General features: G+C 36.5%; 1 protein-coding gene across 1 annotated transcript in view; it reads right to left on the bottom strand.

The window, feature by feature from the left end:
* Positions 1 to 13665: 13665 nt before the first annotated feature.
* Positions 13666 to 23240, bottom strand: part of TRUB1 (TruB pseudouridine synthase family member 1) — a 30492-nt gene continuing 20917 nt past the window's right edge. Inside the window, exons 5-8 of the mRNA XM_082673832.1 lie at positions 20612 to 20684; positions 19158 to 19297; positions 17190 to 17246; positions 13666 to 16388 (exon numbers count right to left, since the gene is read on the bottom strand). Of these exons, the coding sequence (XP_082529958.1) occupies positions 16129 to 16388; positions 17190 to 17246; positions 19158 to 19297; positions 20612 to 20684 (530 nt within the window). The 3' untranslated portion in view covers positions 13666 to 16128. The remainder of the gene's footprint in view (positions 16389 to 17189; positions 17247 to 19157; positions 19298 to 20611; positions 20685 to 23240) is intronic.

Raw genomic sequence — 23240 nt, 5'->3', positions numbered from 1 at the left:
ATAATTTCAAATGGTCTCTGAACCTACTCTTTTCAAGATGACCAACAAACTCAAGTTCTCCAGGTTCGGTGATCACTGGCTCCGACCTGACCAGTTCTCTCATTAGCACTGGCCAGTACCCCCTTCATTCTCCCCAGGCTTCCTCCTACCACATCGGCCTGATTTGGGATGACTAAGGACTCAGAAGTCATTCAGCTTCTCCATCTACACTCTGCCTAGAAGGATGGCCTGATCCTAGCCCACGAACATCCGTCACACATCGAAGAATCTCAGCTCTTCAGCCTCCATCTCTCCTTTGAGACCAACCCAACCGCAACTCCTGAATATAAAACTTCTCAAGCCAGCACAGGCACTTCTCAATATCCTCTGGATTTCCACACCTGCTTCTCCCCCAGTCTCACCTCCTTCAGGTGCTCAGAGAACAAGACCTGTGCGGGGAGACAAAGGAATCCACTGCAGAGTCCTGTCAAGAGCTGTGTGTGGCTTGGATTGGAGCTGTGCTCTGGGGAAGGTGAGTAGTGGGCATATACCAGATTGCCTTGGCAAGGGATGGGGTGAGGAGAGAGGCAGTCTTGGGGGCAGGTGCCAACACACAGTGTATGTGAGATGGGCAAGGTTAAGAGAAAGACAGAGTGAACCTCACATCAAAGACTCTTAGCGGCAAACCATGGGGGATGTTCTGGGCACCCGAAAGAATGTGTGTTGTGCTGCCTACCACTGAATAGGTGTGGGAGAAAGAAGACTCTTTTCATGAGAGAGTTTTTAGGGAAGCTAAGTGACAATTAAAGGAAATGGAATGTTGCAGAAAAGGGTAGATAAACCCAACACAGATCCTCATAACCGGATGTAACTGCCCAGTTCCCTGAATTCTCCTGGTACTATACAGATATAGCGATATACAGCTTTAAAATTTTTTTAAGTGATATTTCAAACATGCAGAAAATTATAGACTTGTGCTATAAATATCCTTATACCCACCACCCCGCTGTAACGTATGTATCTTTTTAATGGCAACTGCCTCTGTAGTATTGTATTGCTATGCATTCACTTTATTTTCTTGTATTATAGAAAATGCCTTGAGGGCAGAGACTCACCCTCCTCTTCGTATCTCAGAGGCATCTAACACACAGAGTAGGTCCCCTAATATTTGCTAAGTTAAACTGCATTCTTGAAAGACCTTGAAGAGATCTTCAGGAGAAAAGAAATTGTGGCAGGCAACATATACTATTCTTACAGATTTGAGAATCCGCAGCTATTTTTAAGGTATATTAATTCAGAAGGAAGACTGTAAGTGAAAATAGGGCAGTAGCTGCATCTCATGACATGTGACAAAGAAAACGTATTTCATTTGCTGACATCCTTGGCTAATATTTCTGATTCTGGAATCAAAGCCACAGGCAACCCAAATCACAACTTTCCCCTGTAGGCTATCAATTTCTGTGCCCTCCTACAAGTGCTAAATATATTTGATTTACTAAGAAAGATGTTTAGCCAATAACAATTAACCATTAGCTATAGCAGGTTTTTCATTAGGCAGCGTTCAAGCCTTTGTCAAGTCCCAGTTGCTCTGTCTTCTGCCCTAACACGCCTTTTACCTACTAGAAATCCAGGAAAGTGTTATACTGCCTGATATATTAGAATGCCTACCACATCACTCCTTGACACAGCTACATCAATGACGTACGAGAATTCCCAGAAGAACTTGCTATATACCATGGTAAATGAGACTTTAAATAGTAGTTGCAAGTAGTTAGGGTGACAATGGCATCTGGTTGTCCTGGATAACCCCAGTTTAGACCTGCTGTGGATCAATAATGTCTCAATTATTTTAGGACTCCCATTTCACTCTCACAAGCATCGGGGTTGAGATACTAAATTATATGGTCACCCTATCAATCCCCTTACCTAAACTTTTTATATCACATGACTGCCTTATGTGAATGAGACTTCCATTTTTTTATTTGTGTAGTGTCCTGACAAATGAATTAAGTAAGACTCTTTGCTATGTTTTAGGAAGCCACACTAGACATCACAAACAAGTCTCTATTTTTGGCAAGCTTTCTGAACAGAACACAAACTGAAATAAATCCATTCACCCAGATGTTACCATCACAAATTGTGCTGACACGGCACAACTGCCTTTCCACAGGGAAAGAGTAAACCATCAAAAAACAATAGGAACTAAAATTTAAATTACACAATAAAAATGTTCAACATTTAAAGTCTAGAACTGTGTTTACTGAATTTAAGTCAAAACGAGCTTAAATTTCAAGACAACAAAAATCGAGGATGGCTTTTTATTATAGATAGGATCTCTCCCTCTCTCTTTTATTTCTTCTGCATCAACTTCAGGAAAGGAAAAATAGGACTTCCCTGACGGCGCAGCGGTTAAGAACCCGCCTGCCAATGTAGGGGACTCGGGTTCGAGTCCTGCACCGGCAAGATCCCACATGCCGCGGAGCGATGAAGCCCGTGCACCACAACTACTGAGCCTGCACTCTAGAGCCCGCGAGCCACAACTACTGAAGTCCGCGCTCCTAGAGCTGGTGCTCCACAAGAGAAGGCACCGCAATGAGAAGCCCGCCCACAGCAACGAAGAGTAGCCCCCACTCGCTGCAACTAGAGAAAACCCGCATGCAGCAACGGAGACCCGATGCAGCCAAAAATAAATAAATAAATAAATAAAATTTTTTAAAAAGAAAGAAAAATAAAACAACACTTGAATAACAGTAGTTATAACTATATTTTCAGCCTAGAAATTTCAGCCCAATTTTCAGCAGCAATGTTCCGTCAGAATCAAACATTTCCTATATGGTTTAAAAACACAATGAAAATCTGGCACTTTGGGAGCTTATGTGAATACAGCTTTAACTTCTTATTTTCAGAGAAAAATGAGATTTAACTTAAAAACAAAAAAACTAAGGCAATGTCCCAAAGGTCCTTATAAAAAAAAAAAAAAGAAACTCAACCTGCTGTTCACATTCAATAATTCAAATCAATGATCCTTTTAAGCCCTTAGCAATGCATGAACCAATGGGGGAAAGCAATCTAACACTTCATGCATTTAGGGGATTGCATTAGAAAAACTTTTAGGCTGCTTCTGCTTTTATAAATGCAAATATATGCAGAGCAGACAGATTGGGATCTGTACAGTTTAGCAATGATCGAAACTTGTAATTTTTGAAAATGGGACAGATGTCCAGACTAGTTATATTAAGATGCTTCTTACTGAAGAAGAAACCAAACAAACAATCCAATTCCACCTCCTCCTTAAGAAGGAAACAAATAGGAGCTTCGCTGGTGGCGCAGTGGTTAAGAATCCGCCTGCCAGTGCAGGGGACACAGGTTCGAGCCTTGACCCGGGAAGATCCCACATGCCACGGAGCAACTAAGCCCATGCGCCACAACTACTGAGCCTGCGCTCTAGAGCCCGCGGGCCACAACTACTGAGCCCATGTGCTGTAACTACTGAAGCCCGTGCACCTAGAGCCTGTGCTCTGCCACAAGAGAAGCCACCGCAATGAGAAGCCCACACACCGACCGCAACCAAGAGTAGCCCCCGCTCGCCACAACTAGAGAAAGCCCGCCTGCAGCAACAAAGACCCAACGCATCAAAAATAAATAAATATTTTAAAACAGGAAACAAATAAACTATGTTACCACAAATTAGAATAAGCTATATATCATCTTGTTTCTTTCATAGAATCTGAAAGTTGAAAGACAGCTTAGTGTAGAGGAAGAAATATTTCTAGACTGTATCATTCACTGCATTACTCATATTCCTGTCCCAACTACACCGGAAATGGGGGGAAACGCTTCCGCCTTCAAGGACCACTGATAGGCTAAAGGTTAATTGAGAGATCAGCTAGATCTCTGGTCAATAAATAAGGGCTGAATGAATGTCCTTTATTCAGGACATTTTTATTTATAAAAATGTATTTTTTAATATTTATTTTATTAAATATAAAAAATAAAATATACTTTATATTTATTTTAAAATATAAAAAATAAAATGTATTTTATTTATAAAATAAATATTTATTTTATACTTTATTCATGCCCTTAAAATTGTTGAGTGTCCACTGTCTTCCTATACTTGGCATATTCTGGCTCCTAAGGCTTATCTGATGACACGGAGTGCCTAGAATGCGCCAGGCACTGGGGAAATTAGATGAAAACATAGTAATTGCCCTCAAAGAGCCCTCAGTCTGGTGGGGAAGACAAGTAAAGATATGATTAAAATGGGGTGCTAAGTATGGTAATGAACGTGTATACGAGGTACCATGGCAACTGAGATGAGGATGGATTGATTCTGACTGAGCCCTGATGAAAGATTTCATTACTATACACTTGGAGTCTTGAAAAATCGCTGGGTATAGGTGCTAAGAGTTTAAACAGAGGCATGACATGATCGATCAGCTGTGTTGCAGAACAGCCACGCTGGAGGCAAAGTGGAGGATAATGGCAGAGGGAAGAGGCTAGCGGTGAGGAAGTCTAAATACGGTGACTGCAATAGCCCAGGTGAGAGATGATAAGGGCCTGAGCTAAACGAGTGATGTTGGGGCTGGAGGAAGGACGTCTGGACACGAGAGAGACTCAGACAAACCTGTCCACCATTCAGCCTCTGCGACATTTCCAGACAGCTCCAGGGGCTCCCGGATCCATTCTTACACTGAGCTGGAATCCGCCTCACGTTTGCTGGCCTAGTGGTGCACTCTGGAGAAATTCAGACACGACAGGTCCTCAAATGCTGGGTCTGTATTCATGCTGGATTGCCATTAGTGAAATTCAGACAAAATATTTATACTCCTCTAACAAACAAAAGAGCAAAGTTGGGATACACATTTCAAATGTTCCCTAAATCTCTTGCCCTAAACATTCACCTGCAAGGTAAGGTGAGATCTGCCCTGAGAGGCTAAAGGAGGGACGATGGTTTTGTAAGAAGTTTTTAAAAGCTTCAGCTTCATAGATGTTTGCTGGGTTTTGAAATCATTCACTTCGTGAGTTACCCCGCTTCTTGCTTCACAAACTCTACAAACAAGGGGGCAATGTTTCTTCATTCAAGAGAATAGGATATGGCCATTCTGAAGGCACCTGGTTCTCTGCTCAATGGCCAGTACTTTCCATGAACAAGGGACAGGAGAGCAGGAGAGGTCAGTTAATGGTTCAACAACCCTGCTCTCTGCTCTTTCACTAGAAATTCAACCTCCTGAAGCTACCACTAGAGGCCTACAATTCTAAGAATTTCCTTGGATATCCCTCTACAGTTTTAGAAAGAGTCCTTCAGCCCAGCCCCATCTATCTCTCAGATTAAGGCGGTGAGCAGAGGCCCGGGTCAACCAGAAGTCTGTGTGTGGGGCCGTAAGGCTTTTCTATTCAGGGAGGCCAGCGAGTAATAAGACACTACTGAGTTTTGTTCAGGAAAATTTAGATTTTTTATTATGAAAGTTTTCAAATAGACATAAAAGAGTAAAACGAACTCACATATGTCCTCCCTTCAGATTCAACATTATCAACATTCTATCACTCTTGCTTCATCTGTCCCTTTCTTTCATCCTTTTTCTTTCTCCCTCCCTCTCTTCCTTCTTTGCCTTTCCTTTTTTCTTTCTTTCTTTCCTCCCTTCCTCCCTCCTTTCTTTTGTGTAGTAGTACTTTTAAGCAAATCTTTTACATCATGTTGTTCTACCTCTAGATTTCAGAGAAACACTAAAAAATGACATTTTCTTATATAAACACGGTATCACTATCACACCTGACCATGTTAATAAGAAGTCTCTAATATCGTCTAATACCTAGCTCACAAGAAAGTTTTAGAAGTCAGAAGGCTTGCAATCTCTATTGCTTCTCTAGGGAAAGACTATGCCACAGAGCGCTTTCCTAGATTATCAGGAAATTTCTCCTTGCGTTCAGCTTAAATTTACATCCTATTACTGCACATTACAGCCCCTGTATCACGCTAAATAATTAATCTACCTGTTCAATGTCTACACATTTCAGATATTTGTACATAGTTAGCTTCTCCTTCCGTAGTCTGTACCTAACTGAACTATACATATTTAATTCTTTTAATCTTCCCTTACTCATCAGTGCCCTCAGCTCCTAATCATTTTGGTGCTTTGCTTTGAACCTTGTCCAGCTGGTTTCCATAAGCCCAGCGATGAGGAGGCCAGAACCAGATGCAGTGTTCCCAGGGTAGTCGCACCCAAATTCAACTGCTCCCCATTTCTCCTCTGAATGCTCAATCCCAAACCACAAGAGCCTTGCTTTCTGTCACATTATAACAGAAACAAATGTCTTGTTATCTGCTTTTATTCCCAGTTATTTTTTGGCATTACGGCATGTGTTTCATTCTTCCCACAAAATATCTGTGCTTCAGATCACTTTTCTCCAGATGTAATATGACAGCATTTGGGAATCAAAAGAGTACAGGCACCCAGCTCTGCCACTCTGGCGATGTGACCCTGCAAGTCCCCTAGCACTCAGAGCCACTTTGAGTCCTTCACCTAAATAACAGATAAAGACTAATTCCTCCTACTTCACTGGATTGTTGGAGGGTCAAATGAGGGGATGTAAATGAAAAAGGTTCACTAACTTTAATGGCACGTATGTTTATATGTGTGTGTGTATATATCTACATTAGTACACTAAATATACAAAAGGTGAACATCTACATTCTCTAAAGATTTTTCTACTTGCACCAATAGCCTACTGTACCATTTAATAATCTTTGCTGTCAGGAAATTCTTTATTTCAGCTCAGTTCTTCCCACCAAAGCAATATCTTAGAAAGCCTCTTAGACATATATACCTGGAATCCATAAGCCGTGAGAATTTCAGATTTATCCTTCACTTAAATGTAAATCAGGTATATGGCATTTGCTTCTGTTTACTATTTACTGAGGTCTAAGAAGTATGCTAACCACTTTACCTCAATGTCCTAATTTAGACTTCCTAATTTCATGAAGTAGTCGCTATTAATATCCCCAATTTACAAATGAGGAAACTGGGGCTCAAGAAAGTTAATTAACTTTCTTAAGGTTACTAGCTGAGTAAGCAGTAGAACTTGGAAAACCTAACAACTCCAGAGCCCATGCTTTCAACCACGGGCATGATTTATATAATATTTCAAATAATAATCAGGAACCCCTAATTACAGATTAAATTCAACAAACCTACTATAAGCCAGACGCTTAGAGGAGAAGTGAAACGGCGTAGTTCTCTCCAGGAGGCTCACCGTTTGGCCACGGGACACGTGGCTATTAAAAAGGAATAAGCAAGTGGTCATCGTTATCATAGGCAGCTGTACCAACTATCCGATGCCTAAGAAAATGCTTACGCCTATGCAAAAACTCAGATTTGTTTCTTTTAAGAAAAACTATTTGATGACTATTGCTAATCATTTTTCCTCCAATTCCCTGGCTGTCAATTATCTAATAAATCACTGAATATCATCTATTTTCCTTTAAACTGTCCATTCAAAGATCTATTATCTGAGAATACTCTAGTTCAGAGTTTTTTCATTACCTCAGTCCTGGATTACTGTACTAGATTCAGTTCCAGCTGGACTTTTCTGCCTCCTGTTCCCACCTCTTTAGCTCTTGCCATGCACCACTGCCAGATTAACCTCCTTAAAACAAAGCTTCCATATGAACTAGTCCCTCCTCTGAAGCTTTACTCAATTCTGCCTTTCAAGGCTCCGAACGATGTAATGCCAATCTGCTTTTCCAACCACATATCAGCATAAATCCTCCTCTCCACCCAGACCATTCTCCTCCTTCCTGACTGAATATGCCTTGTACACTGCCATCTTCACTGGAACTATTCTCCCCTCTGTCTGACTTTTCTCTTCTTTGAATAGTATCTATTGTTCAAGGCTCAAATCAGGTCTTCCTTCTCAATGGAGCTGTACTGAACATCCATGTTCTCCTTCCTCTGTTCTCAGTAGGAGCTCAACAAATGTTTGCAGAAATTATTGCTCCATTAAACATCAACAGCATTTTTTGGCAATATCACTCACTGATACTTATGCATTGTCTTATGGCGCTACTTACATTCTTATATGTACATTTCTTGAGTTCCTATTTGAAGTAAAGTGAAAGCTTCTTAAAGGCCTCAACCATGTCTTCAAGACTTCTTTTGTATGCCATACATTGTTTCCCCATGCAAAGGCACTGGTGAATATTTGACTATTGACATATTTAAATATATGGAATAAAATCACCTAGTCAACACCTTTAGATAATATAGTCAATTCTACAAGCCAAAAGAATAGTCATGACTTAAGATATCTGGCCTCTAAGTCCTATCCTTACTAATGCCTTAATCTGGAGTTGGGAAAAGTTATTTTTCTACGTCCTAATTTTCTCACCTATAATAGAAGAATTAAAAGTCAAATAATTTCAAAGCACCCTGAATAGATGAATGCTAACTTATTAAATGCTTTGCCATTTGTCAAGGGCTTGACAGATTATTTTCTGAGGATATAAAATTAACTACAATGTAATGGTGTTGCAAGTCATTAACTTTATCTGTCTTAATCGCTCTTTGGATATGGAGAGTTTCATTTCTAGCAAAAACAAAAGATAAAATAACCTCAAAATCCTCACGACTATAAATCCTGGGGAAATTACATGTAAGCAATTTTGAAGGTTCTCCTTTCACTTAGACATAAAAAGCTTTAAGAGAATGTCAATCACACCCTAACAGCAAGAAAAAACTGCGTAACTTCTTGAGCCCACCAGGGAGCTACGGTTGGGAGGTAAAACGAGTTCAAATGGGTGACACACTCCTCAGAGGAGAGATGGGAAATGAACTGTCTCACTTTGGGCATAATACAGAAGGAAGAGCCAGTCATCATAAAAGCAGGTGAGACAACAGCTGAAATTTGAAATGAATTCTTAAAGGCCAAGAGTGACAGTTTAGAAACTTTGGGAGCCCCACACATAAAAGAAGTCACTTCCTAGTTCTTTTCCAAGGGTTTCCAGTAGTTGCTCGTAAGAAAGATTGGGGCAGGACAGGAGACCTGAGAAAGACCCTGTAGGTGGCACCAAGTCATGAAACCCACCTGCTACATGAACCTTTCTCTTATATGAAGCAAAAGCTACAAGTGCTGGGGGAGAGGAGAGATCCAAGCAAAGATGCACTGCCTCTGGTGAAAGGGTGGAAGAAAAAACTGCCCATTACTGGAGGAAGGGGAGAAAGTAAGTTCAGCTCAGGATCCTGCACTGATACAAAGCAGTGATCTGCTACCACTGGGGAAGGGGCAGAATTGCTCAGAGACTCCACCCCTGAAGTCCAGGGCTGCAGGGCCTAAGACTGAGGCTGGAGTGAGAGAACTGAGGAAACATCCCCTTGAACCTCACTATTGTAACAAGCAATAGCAGTTTACCACCGGGAGAGGTGAAAAAGCATGGGTCAGATTCCTCCCATTCCATAGGTATGATGGACTTGCTGAAATCTGAGCATGGAGAGTAACACTGCGAAAAATCCTTCCACAATCCAGACTCCCACTGAACACAAAGTAGCAGCAGACCACTCCTACAGTGATTGGAAGTCTGGTACACTGACAGTAAATATAACAACAATAAACCCAAACCTTTTTCAACTACTGACTAGACTGCCCCAATCCCCACACTAATGGCCCGACAGAAGATGTGTGCCCATCTCTGAATTTATTTATTTCAATGTATATTTATACACAATATTTGGCATTCAATCAAGAAATATGAAACATACACGTAAGTAATAAAAAAGACTGTATGTAACAAAGCAATCAACAGAAATAGGCATGACCCAGGTGTCAGAAATATCAAAGACTTTAAAATAACTTTGATTAATATAACGGACCTATATAGTGGAAAAGGTAGACAACATGCATGAAGAAATAGGGAATTTCAGTAGAGAGATGGAAACCGGAAAAAAACACTGAATTAAAAACGTGATATCAGAGATGAAGAATTTTTTTAGCAAGTGTATCAGCACACTAGATATGGCTGAGAAAAGAATCAGTGAACTTGAAGACAGGTCAACAGAAATTGTCCAAACTGAAATACAAGTTTTTAAAAAAAGAGCAGAGCATCCAAGAGATATGCACCAATATCAAAAGGCTGAACATAATAATTTGAGTCTCAGGAGAAAAGCGAGAGCAAGGAGTAGAATAAATATTTGAAAAGATAACGGCTGAGAATTTCTCAAAATTGATGAAAATAAACTGAAAATGCAAGAAATTGAGAAGCCCTCACAAGGATAAATACAAAGGAAAACACACCTAGACACATCAGAGTCAAACAGCCAAAAACCACAGATAAAAACCTTGAACCAAAGATAAAACCTTGAAGGTAGCTAGAGAAACTAAACAAGCCAGAAGATAATTAACAACATTAAAGTGCTGAATGGAAAGAAAAAAAAAAAGTTAACAATCCAGATTTATATATCCAGCAAAAATATCTTTCAAAAGGCAAAGGTAAAAAAAAAAACACTTTTCAGACAAACAAAAGCTGAGAAAATTCATTGCTCTCAGACTTGTGTTACAAGAAATGTTAAAGGAAATTACTCAGAAAGGAGTATGATACCAGATAGAAATTTGGATCTACATTAAAAAATGAAGAACAGCAGAATGTACATAAATATAAAAGTTTTAGAAATCTTTTTAGGAGATAACTGACAGTCAGGGGCCAGCAAGCTACAACATGAAGGTAAATACAGTTTTATTGGAACATGACCACATCCACTCATTTATGTGTATTGTCAAGGGCTACTTTCACAAAACAATGAAAATGTTTGCTGACCCCTGGTCTAAAGCAATAAAGTAAAAATAAAGATCATCAACAACAGAAAAAACCCAATATATTATAGAGTTTATAATATATGTAAAAGTAAAAAGTATGAAAACAGCACAAACAATAGAAGATATGGAAATATACTCTTGTAAGATTTCTACAATATACATGAGGTGGTACAGTACAGTATTATTTGAAGGTAATCTGTGATAAGTTAAAGACATGTATCATAAATTCTACAGAAAACAGTAAGAAAAAATTTTAAAGAGGTAACATTAACAAGCCAATAGTGAGAAATAATGAGTAAGATGTAATAGAATGCTAAAAGTACTCAAAATTGAAAAGCTAATCAAGTGCCCATCATTCAGTAAAATGGACAAATGTAGGTATATTCACACAATGGAATACTAAACAATAATGAGAATGAATGACCTATGAACGTGTGCAACAACATGGAAGAACCTCACTAACGTAATTTTGGACAAATATAGGTATATTCACACAATGGAATACTAAACAATAATGAGAATGAATGGCCTATGAACGTGTGCAACAACATGGAAGAACCTCACTAACATAATTTTGAGCAAAAGAAGCCGAACATGAAAGAGTATATACTGTATGCTTTATTTATATAAAGCACAAAAGCAGACAAAATTAACAATCTATAATGTTAGATATGGTTACCCTTGGCAGTGGGGTGGGGCTGGGAGCTAGTGACTGGAGGGGAACCTCTAGAGGGCCTCTAGTGGACTAGTAATGATCTGTTGTTGTTTTTTTTATTTGGTTGTTGGTTGCACATGTTTGCTTTGTAAAAATTCAGATGATACATTTATGATATGTGCAAGTTTCTGTATAGATATTAAATATCAGTAAAAATTATATACACACACATATAAAACTTTTACTGATACTTATATATATATATGATATATATTTAAACTAAAGCCCTGATGAAAGACAACACACACAAAAAGAAGGATTTTGAAAAAAAAAAGTTGATGTTCTATAAACTTTAAGAAACCACAGTAGGGCTTCCCTGGTGGCGCAGAGATTGGGAATCCGCCTGCCGATGCAGGGGACGCGGGTTCGTGCCCCAGTCCGGGAGGACCCCACGTGCCGCGGAGCGGCTGGGCCTGTGAGCCATGGCCGCTGGGCCTGCGTGTCTGGAGACTGTGCTCTGCGCAGGAGAGGCCACAACAGTGAGAGGCCCGCGTGCCGCAAAAAAAACAAAAAAAAAACCCACAGTAATCGCTGAAACAAATACATGCATAAACAGTAAATTAAAATAGCAGAAGAATGAATTCATATCTGGGAAAAAGGTTCAAGGAAATTCCCCAAGAAGAAGCACTGAGATAAAGCACTGGAAAATATGAAAGAGTAATTAGACACAATAAAATGAGAAGACATAAATCTAACAGAAGTACTAGATGGAAAAGATGTGATATTCAAAGAGATAAGGGATGAGACTTTTCCAAAACTGATGAACGTGAAAATTCAGGCTTAAAAAGAACAAGCTCTGAACAGAATAAATACAAATCACCTACACTCACCAGCCTATTTTAGTTCTGCAAAAGTTCTTAGAGATAGACTAGTCTGTCTCCTTTGTTTTAAATATAAGAAAGCTGAGGTCTAAAAAGATTAAGTGATTTGCCTGGATCCAAAAACTGACTGTCAGCGGAGACGGAAATCATCTTAATATGTTATATTGTAAGAGTTACGAATAAGAGGAGCAAAATATAGTTTCTGACTTCAACTTTCCTACTGGTATGATTATGTAACACAGCAAGATGAACATGAACAGCAATATGAACAGCAATATTCCTGTTCAAAGAGAGAATTTTAACTCAAGTTGAAACTATGAAGGCACTACTGATTCAAGTGCCATGTAATAAGTGTTTAACAAGTGACATTTAATAAATGATTAGGCCAGGCTACAGCTGCCCACACATACCTTAAAGAAACAGTTTCAAGACAAGTCTTCTATTTCAATTTAATTACAAGACCATTACAATCATTTCAAGCCATAAAGCTTATATTTATCATATTCCTCTATTTAAATGTTTCAATATTTTAGAGTGCTTTTTGAATTATAATTTTTCTATTATATACATCATGATATGAGGTAAATTACTTTCTTCTTTTGAAATAGAACTAATTAAACCTCTAAATGTTCATTGTAAGTCTGACACAAATTTCTAACTGATCAGAGAGGCATAAAATGTACCGAAGACCTTTTAACGTACTGAAGCGTTCTTTTCTTATGTAGTACAATGAATCATTTCTGCTGATGGATCAGTAGCTTGTATTAATTCAAGTATTTAAGAAGAAAAGACCTAGTCAGTATAGGAAAATGTGAGTTTAACCCTTATTCAAATTTTATAATTTTGAATTATCAAAGAAAAAAATTATATTATTTTAATGCTCATGGATCTTAAAACTGTAAATAAAATAATTCTATGACCACTTTTGATGACTTTTAAGACAACATTTTCCAGAAATATAAAAAACTAAGTGTCAAAATGAAGTCATTTGTATGTTCCAGGTTGAAACATTTCCAGAAATTTCTAACACGTTTTCTTACAAGTAAAACAACTTTATTATTACATAAAGAATTAGGCCTAGAAATATATAAGGTACAGATATTTCTTTAATATTTTGATTAAAATGAAAAAAACAAAGCAGTTGGTATTCAAATACTAGACTCAAAAGAAAACTAATTTGTTTATGGATGAGTCTTAAACTTTTTAGAGAATCTTGATCAGTTACAGCTGCTTATGAAAGTTAAGAATAATATCTTTAGTTTTCAATAAATATTAACTATTCATACTCATAAATCTGGTGACTCTAAAAGGGGAAGAATTCTTAATATTAGCAAATGTGGTTAGTAAAAATGGAAAATGAAACTAAAATAAGAAAGAACAGGCCATGAAAATGCTTCTACAAGTATTTACTGCACAAATAACTCACACAAATGTATAAAGAAACCATTAAGACATTTATTTACATAAGTGAACAAAGTATGTGAAAAAGTCACACAAAGGCAAATCAGAGCAACTCTGAACCCGTATAAGTTACTAAATGAGCAACGACATATAAATCCCCCACCCAAAGCTGTCGACTTTTAGTGAACTGACATACTCAAATGATGACACTGTAAAATGTTACAACTCTTTGGGAAAGCAATAAGGCAAACTCATTAAGGAAAATTAAATTGTTCATATTATTCCATCTAATAATCCCACTCCCAGGAACTTACCCTAATAAAATTGAAAATAACCTAAGTATTCAGCAATAGAGAAATGGTTTAAACAAACTGAAGTAATATGATTAAGATAATCATTATCAAAACTAAATACAAATAGTAAAAGAACATGAAATTTAAAAAATAGTCAATAAAAAGTATAGGTGTCTTCAGACTGTAATTATGTGAACAAAAGAAGGGAAAAGAATAATACGAACAAAAAAAAAAAAGAATAATACGAAATTAAAGTTCTGAAGTCACTGTATCAGGATGGTGAGGATTTGGTAATTTTTCCATTTGGCAACATTTTCTTCAATGTTTTCGATAAAAGAAAAAGATTGGTTACCATTTTAAAAAGTCACTTGTCTTTTCAAAAAATTTATACTCTTCTCCATTAGTAAATTATACATTTTAAATTTTAAGTTGAGAAATAGAGCAGAGAGGCCCTAGTTGTTTTATATTCCTCTATTTGGACCTTAGCTGGCAGTGTATGAAGACATACTGTAACCTGTACCACTCCAACAGAAAGAGGCAGCCACTGCCACCTTTGGTTACACAAACTGCAGGGCACTAGATATGAATATGTAAAACTGTAAAAGCTTCAATTTACAACTTTGTGTGTTTGGTGTTTTATTTAAGGCATTATGATAATTAAATCTTCCTTATAATTTTCTGTGTCATACTAAGAATGTTTTAATATTTCCATTTCCACTTGAAAAATGTTGCCAATACGCTGAAAGTGTTCTATTGAAGCATATAACTTTTTATATTGAGTTTATATTAGGTTAACCACAAATAAGATCACGTTTGTTTACATATTTAAAATTTATAAGTTAGAGGTTGCAAAGCAACCACCTTTAAAAGAAAGACAATCCATAAAAATGTAAAAACTCTTATATGATGAAAAATTTAACAAGTCTTCCTTTTGAAACTATTTATTTGGATAAACGCAGGGGGATTTGAAAATTTCTACAGATGCTGCATTATATATTGCTTTCCTATAACAAAAATACGACGTACTCATTACATATGAAATTTACTATTTCAGAATGTGACTGTTTTCAAAACTATGGCAGAGAGGGACAGGGAACTTTCAGTAGGCTACCTGAATGAAAACGTTTGAGAATAACTGTTTTTAAACATTTAGAGCAGAAGGGATTAACTGGAAATGCAGGGCAGCAATCTCAGCATCTATAAACATCACTTGAAAGAGCAAATTGAAAGCAAAGTATCATGGGAATTAATACCCTATAAAGATGTATGAACAAGTACTAAAGAATAAAGAAAAGAAGTTTTTCATTGAAGGCATTCTTTAGCTTAATTTTTTTTAATTAGGTTATTTAGTAAACTGGTACAGGGTGGTCGACTGTACTGATTAAATTACCAGGAAACTATCTCATAGCTGCCGAAACATAAGCCATAGGAGCTGTTCTGTGCTAATGGGAGAGCAGAGGTGAATTTAATTAAACGTTTAGTCTTCTATTTACATTCCATTAGTGGTAGCAGCAATAATTTGGTTCTTCTACAAATATTTATGATAGAAGTTTATTAGCTTCCAAGATCTAAGCAAACACAGCTATTACCAAGATAAGTGCAGCCTTATCAAAGAAATGTTCTTAATAATCATAAACTCTCCAAAACATGAGTTAAATAATGGCTTTTTCAAACATAGTTAAGGAATTTCAATAACCAGAGTCACGAGGAAGCCACAATAAAGTCAAAGAAACTAATATACATTCACTTTGTCACACCAAAGAAACATTTAGCTCATATTTTTTTTTCCTCTGATTAGAAAATGTGGTCAACTTTTTCACAGGAAAAGACTTTGATGAGAGATCAAAATCAGAAAGTTGATTTTCCTGAATCCAATCTAACAACATAATAACATCCTAGAAGAACATTCTATAGTACAGCAAGAACTGAACAACTGCAGGGCTATTTATAATGTACAGCAGATAAATTGTGCACCGTAGAAACCATAAATGATGGACATTTTTCCTCATGCAAAAAAAAAAAAGAATCGTTTGTCTTGGCACACACACAGCTTGTCATTCTGCACACAGGATGCAAATGTCAACCAGGAAATGAAGACAACCCCAAGCCAAACTTAAAATGTCTTAATCACATCATCTTCTCCCTTTATCTCATTTAGAGTTATGTACTCACAGCTCAAAACTGGCTCATTAGACTCCTCAGGTTTTGATTTTTTAAGTGCCGTCTCTGCTGGGAGAAGGGATGAGCACTGCTCCAGAGACTGTGCAATGTCGTCAATTGTCCATTTGTCTTCGGGAAGGGCGTGCTCCTCCAGTGTAAAGGGTCCCTGTTTGGTGCGGGTCAGCTCTAGCACATTGGCACAGGAAGACAGTTCTATGGCAACAAAAGGTGAAAGGAAAACAAAAGATAAATGATTCAGCATTTCATTCAAATACTGAAGCAACATAAATGATCCAGTAATTCAGTATTTCATCGGCTATAATTTTGCAAATGACAGAACTCGATTCAGACCTCTCAAAACCACCTCAAAAGTAAAACTGTAATTATCCATTATAATAGCCAAGAGCCTTGAGATTAAGAAATGATTAAGGAGCAAAATAACATTTAATAACTGACCTAATAAACTGCTTTAAAGTCTACAAGGAAGTTGCACACTCTTCTTATTTAACCCATGAAACAACCCCATGAGGTTACTATTCGTCTCACTTTGCGGATGAGGTAATGTGACCTGTCCAGTGTCACGACTGCCAGAAAATGGCAGGGCCAGAACTGCAACTTCCTGGCTGTTTCTAAGACTATGGCTTCCAGTTTTCAAAAAAAATTTGACTTGTAGCGATAAAAATAACTTTTAGCAGGCTTAATCTTTTCTTCTTATCCTTACTTTGAGTTAAAATATTTTATACTTGAAAAAAATGTTGGTCCTGAGATTCATCATTCACATCTTCATTTTCTATTCCTCTTTTTCTCCTCTCTCCCATTACAAGCATTTCACTGCAGCTGCTTACGCTGATAACTGTCTTCCATAAACCTATAACACTTCGAAGGTGGAAGGGCAGCAAGAATCCAGTTCCTAAGGCCAGTACTCAGAGACATGGAAAACGGAAAATTCCTTCTTCCCATCAAAAAGGAATATTATTCTCTAAATGATAATTCAAAATTCATCTTTATGCTTACCTTTGCCAATGTCACTGACCAAGCTTCTGATATAAAAACCTCCTCCACATTCAACATCTGGAATGTTAACAGTGACATGGTAAATTGCTAACCGCCTATGAAATCCACTTTACATAGAAATGATGCCCCTAAACAAATGTAAAAATGCACTATGCAAACAATCGAGTGATAAAACATTTATGCGCTAAAATATAAATTATTCATCCAGTAGCATATGTGTTTGCGAGACTGCAAAGTCAGAGTGTGGAGAAAGCAAACAGCAGAAACTCTTGAACACATTTTAAATTACATGGCAAGTCATACCACTTTAATACTTCAGCCTTGTTCATTTAATAGATTTTAAATAGTTAGAAATCTCAGCTTTGCTATTATGAGCTGCAGATTTAAAAAACTATTTTCAGATTTGTACATCTTTTTCATTTAATAGGCTTTAAATGCTTAGACATCTCAGCCTTGCTATCGTGAGCTGCAGATTTTTAAAATATTTTCAGATTTGTACACTCAAAAAAACACAACAAACAAAAAAACCCTTTTCAGTGACAGGAATTATGTTTGGGGTGATATACTACATGGAGAACTCCGCATATTTAAATGTTCTCTTGGAAATATTCCTGAAAAAATCATGAAATAACTTAAAATTACACAATGTACCAGAACTGAATGCATAACTAAACATCTTCTTAACGCAGTATAATACAAGTTTATTGGTTAAGAGCAGGGCTCTGGATTATTTTTATTCATCCAGAAGACATCCTGAAAAGAACCGTATTTTCACACAAACGGACTACTTTCTGTTTCTAGCTTAGCATACAAATAAAGCTATTTGAGGGAATTTCTACATCCTTGCACTATATTTGACTTTGGTGAAAAGAGTCAAATTTGGACTACTACAAATTCCAGTGAACAAATGCAACTGGAAAAATTTGAGGTTTTTTTTACTTTCATAGATAATATCTATTGTGCCAACACAGAGGCCGCATTTTCATGGAATGGAGTGAAACATTTTTTAGTATGTTTGTTTCATTGTTCGCCTAATATTTTAGAATCAGGAAACTTAAGGAGTGACTTTTTAAGAAAATTGTACAAAACCCACAATCTACAGGAACTTAATACACACTAAATAATAATGTCAATGGGAAAAAAAGCAATGAAGTTCAGGAAAAAAGGTTTTGGGAAATTATGTCTACAAGGAATCCCATTCAGTATGCACCATGAAATTGGGAGCAGGGTCCATCTCAGGGAGCCTGAGGATTAATAACAGCTACAGCTTGTGATTCTCCACAGCTCTTATACGTTCAGGGCTTTAGCTAGGAGATCATAAAATTTCCAAACAATAGAAAAAAACTTTTTCGGTTTTAAATTTATTTCAAATATGGATTATAGATAAATTCAAATCGATAACTTGAGTTAAAATTTACCACACGTCTAGGAATACACTTCTGCCTTACCCATTACTCCTATATTTTCATGATCTTTAGCAGTGATTTATTGGTGACAAAGAAGGGGGGGTGTCACTCCACTCTTAGAATTTCTTGTCCAAAAACTGAAAATGCATCGTTTTAAAAGGACAAATTAATGTCAATAAAAAACTGAGTGTAAACTATCAGGTACTAGCCAAAATGGGGAACAAGTATCCATAAGATAATAAAATACAAAATTTTGAAAACAGGTACTCCTTACCTATTCTTCCCCATAGAGATCCAAAGTATGTTACTTCCAACTTTATAGTAAGATAATATAATATATGAAAAACTCACACTACTTAGGACATTTCTGAACCTCCATATAGCTATAGGTATTCTCATTATTTGTGCTGTCAAAAAGGTATTAACAAATTCTAACCTTCTTTAAACTCAAATTTTAAAAAATCTCCAATATCCTAGGGATCCATTAACATTACACAAAAGTAGCCAAATATAAAATAAAGGCACATGTAAATACAAATGTTCTCAAATTTCTCCATCTTACCTAATGTGAAAAATGGTGGCTGGAATTTTTGAAGGGAAAGACTGTACACGGTAACTGGCCTGGCAGGTTTTGCTTCTACTACTTCACCTCTCTTCATCAAAGTTGAAAGTCTCTGTCCATCTTTCTTTAATGCAGAATAGCTTGCAAGGTGCAAGAGGGAGACAGGAAGAGAAGGAGGGAGGAAGAATAGAGAGAGATTGAGAAAGAAAGAGAGAATAATTCCAGATTACAGCATGGAAAGAAAGGATGATTAGCAGCTCTTTAAACTGAAAATCCTTCTAAGAATGAACTAATTTTTTCTTCTAATCTACTTCACAATGGTGTCACATATAGAGTTCCTAAATATCTTTGAGGCTAATACAGCTCATTCTGGCACTCAGTGAGCAATGTTGTCAATATTTCTCTTTAACCATCTTCCTGGAGATGGTCTATTCATGTCTTCACTAGTCCTCATTCTGGGTTAAGGGTCTCCAGTCACAATGATCTCAGCTATATTTCCTTGAAACAATATATTTCCATTATAATAATATTCATTTTCAAATATGTTACCAGAATGTTTACAAAGAGCAAATAAACAAATAACAGATCTTATCTTTGTGTGATTAAATTTTACTAGACCACAAAATCCTTGGAACAATCACAGAGAAGAAAATTCTAAAACGATTCTTATAAATGTTTACTCTATCTTAACAATAATGATCCAAAATAATGTTTATTCAGATCCTGCTACAATTTTTAAGTCTTCACATTTGAGCCAAAATTATGAAGAAACATTTCTCCATAGGTATTTCAGTGTTCTTGAAAAAACTTAAGATGTTTTTAAAACACAAAATATATTCTAAATTCTAAAAGAACTGTTAGTAACATATCCTGACACATCCTATAAGCCATTAAAAAAAAAAGAAGCAATTTGCTTGAAATGGTAACATACACAAAAATATGGCGAAATGGTAAATCAATATCATTATACTTTTAATAAGTTATAATTCTCATCTGTTTCATTTATTGCCGAGAATTGTGAAGTATAAGATTCTGGGTCCAAAAGGAATGGGCCCAACACCTGACAGGAAGTGCCAACTGGACTCTGAATCACAGCTCTGATGCCTGTACCAGACTGGACTGGTCCCTTCACAGCAATTCTGGGAAAAGTGACATCTCTGCTCTCCAGAACTGCCCTGATGTCTACAGATGGAATCAGAAGAACCAATAAATCCTGGAAGAGCACAGATGTCAGGCTGTGGCAATATCCAGAGACAGAGGAGACTACATCCCACTACCTCTTAGAGAGTGTCAGAAGCTCTGCATCCTGTCTGAATCAGGTTCACCTTACTTGATCAAACCTGCCTCACCATATAGTAAAAGGAAGCCCCTCCTCTTTTCTTTTTTCATTAAAGTGATGTTAGCCACTGGAAAATAAAATTAAACGTTTATTCAAATTCATTAATTGAACTTACAGAGGAGGTACTTGCATTATATTCCCAGTAAATTTCTGTAGAATGCCTTCAATATCTTCCTGTGTTATTTTATCTGCCAAAAATGAACCAAAAAAGTGACACTAAAACAACCACAGAAGTACATGTGCTATTTTTACAGCACTGACAACTCTGAAAATTAAAAAAAAGTTTCCAACAAAGCATTTATTACAATGTACGTTTTGCAGGTCAAATTCTACCTTGTTGAGATGGATAAAATACATGCTAATGAGATAAAAGGGGGAAAGTCTTATATCGTCCAATATTAAGACTAAATTTAATTTCCTTTGCTTCATTTTTTTCTCCATTAAAAATGATCCAATCATCTTATATGCATTTACTACATACTTACTATGGCCTTCAGAAGACCTGAGAAAAATGTTGCATAAAGCTATCAGAATGGTCCTGCAGTGATCAGAAAGTAAGTAGAAAAATACCTGTAAAGTTCATTTCTAAGGTTTTCCAGGCATCAAATATTATAAATAACTGAATAAATTATTGAAGATTATCAAGTACTAACAACATTTAAAATTTTACCTGATAGATTTCAAAACTGTTGTATGGTATGGTATACATTTTCCACACTCACATTAACTTTGTCCCTAAGTAAAGTTGTATTTATGTCTCCTTCACTGCTCTTGGAATTGCAGTCAGGAGTCTGATTTTTGCCTCCAAACTAAGCCAGTGCAAAAAGAGAATATACATAGCAAAGATGTTATCTGTCTTAGTCAGATAAAGCTTTTCAGCTTGTATCTGATACTCTTTCAAACAAAATGATGCAATATTAAAGCACTGTTCTATAATTTTAACAACTGAAAACTATAACACACTGAAATTCAATATTTGGGATTTTCACATATAGATAGATGACTATCCGTATTTCATATTCACTAATAAACTAAGTTACAGAAATATTCTATAACTTGTTTAGGTCATAGCAATGGAAAGAAATTACAGTCTTCTTTTTCACTTTGTAGGAAATTTATTTAAACTTTTTTATTCTGGTGTATACATGTCAAAGGATTTGATTTTATTTGAACAATATTAAACAAAAACTAACTAATGTGCTTTGAATTACTGTTCGAACACCAGAATAAAAATTAAAAGACAGCATGGAACATGTCCAGATTTCAACATCAATGCAGCAAGAGAGTCTTAACTTCAGTGTGACCTTGATCCTTACAAGCTAAACATGAACAAAAGACCAGAATCTACTAGACTCAGAGGAGAGCTACGGAACTCAAAAGAATTTCTCTAACACCTAGCTCCAAAAAGGCAGATCTGAAAAGCCTATTCTGTTCAAACTGCTTTTCAAACAGATGTATCTCATGATATGAATGGATTTTTCCATGAAAATTTTTTACTCTACTGAAACATTAAAACATAATTACTGGTGGCACCTTAGTTATGCAAAACTTCCAAATCTGGACAGCCAACATTACCACCATGCTGGCAACTGATGAAAGAAATGCCACTGTTGATAAAATTGCTATAGTTCACAATCTAGTCTGCCACACATTTTAAAAATAAGACCAAACAGCTTTCTACTTCCGCCAAATTGGTCTCTTTACTGACATTCCTGCCAACGTGTGCTCCTTTGTCCTGCTTCAGTGGCTCTCTTTTACTGATATTCCCTCCCACAAGGTGACAAGATGTACTCTTTCTCATTCTACTTCTGCCATGCATCCTAGGCATTTATGGTTTTGCTGTTCATTCTGAAATTAATCATTCACAATTTTTAACTGTTACCTACTATATATATGTAGGTATTACCTCACCAATGGAATTCTTATCTCCTTAAAGGCAAAGATAGCTTTTCCTCTTATATAATGCACACAATTAAGATGGTACTAAAGACATTCTTGCTGAATTTAATTTGCTGATGAATAACAGAATCTCAAGGTTAAAAGAGCATTTAAAAGTCACCAAGGAATCATTCATTTGATGTTCAAATCACCAGACAGAAAGCCTGTGCAGCAAGTTATTTTACAATAAAAGCAAATATAATATTTTAGATATTTTTAATATGTAGTGAAGCATGCTGGCTATATCTGAAACATGATACTAGTCTGATCCAAATAATAATAATTGTCCCTGTAAGAATAAAGACTCTACCTCCAAAGGATTTAAAAAGAAATCAAGAATAAAATCTCTAAAGCAAGTATATCCAATAACTGGCCAAAAGAAGGACCTTTGGTAGAAGATGATAGGTACGACAGAAGTACCATAGAACTTGAGTAATTATTCTTTATTTAGCAAATTAATAAATCATCAATGTGATAGTATTCATTTGAAATTAATTTTTTTAAAAGTCACTCCCATAAAATTAATATATACAAGACCATGTTACATGTTATTATTTGCTTAAAATTTATTGGCTCTTCCAGTGAACTTCCAACATGAAAGCTGGTACTTAACTGAACTATGGAGTTAAAAGCAGGATGACGGATTTAAAAACGATATTCAGGGACTCCCCTGGCAGTCCAGTGGTTGAGACTTTGCCTCCCAATGCAGGGGGTGTGGGTTCGATCCCTGGTCGAGGAACTGAGATCCCACATGCCTCATGACCAAAAAACCAGAACATAAACAACAAAAGCGATACTGTAAACAA

This window comes from Grampus griseus (genome assembly GCF_964374135.1).
Source record: "Grampus griseus genome assembly, chromosome: 16".
NCBI lineage: Eukaryota > Metazoa > Chordata > Mammalia > Artiodactyla > Delphinidae > Grampus > Grampus griseus.
Note: the sequence above shows the minus strand (reverse complement) of the source record. Positions and strands in the feature narration are given on the sequence as shown.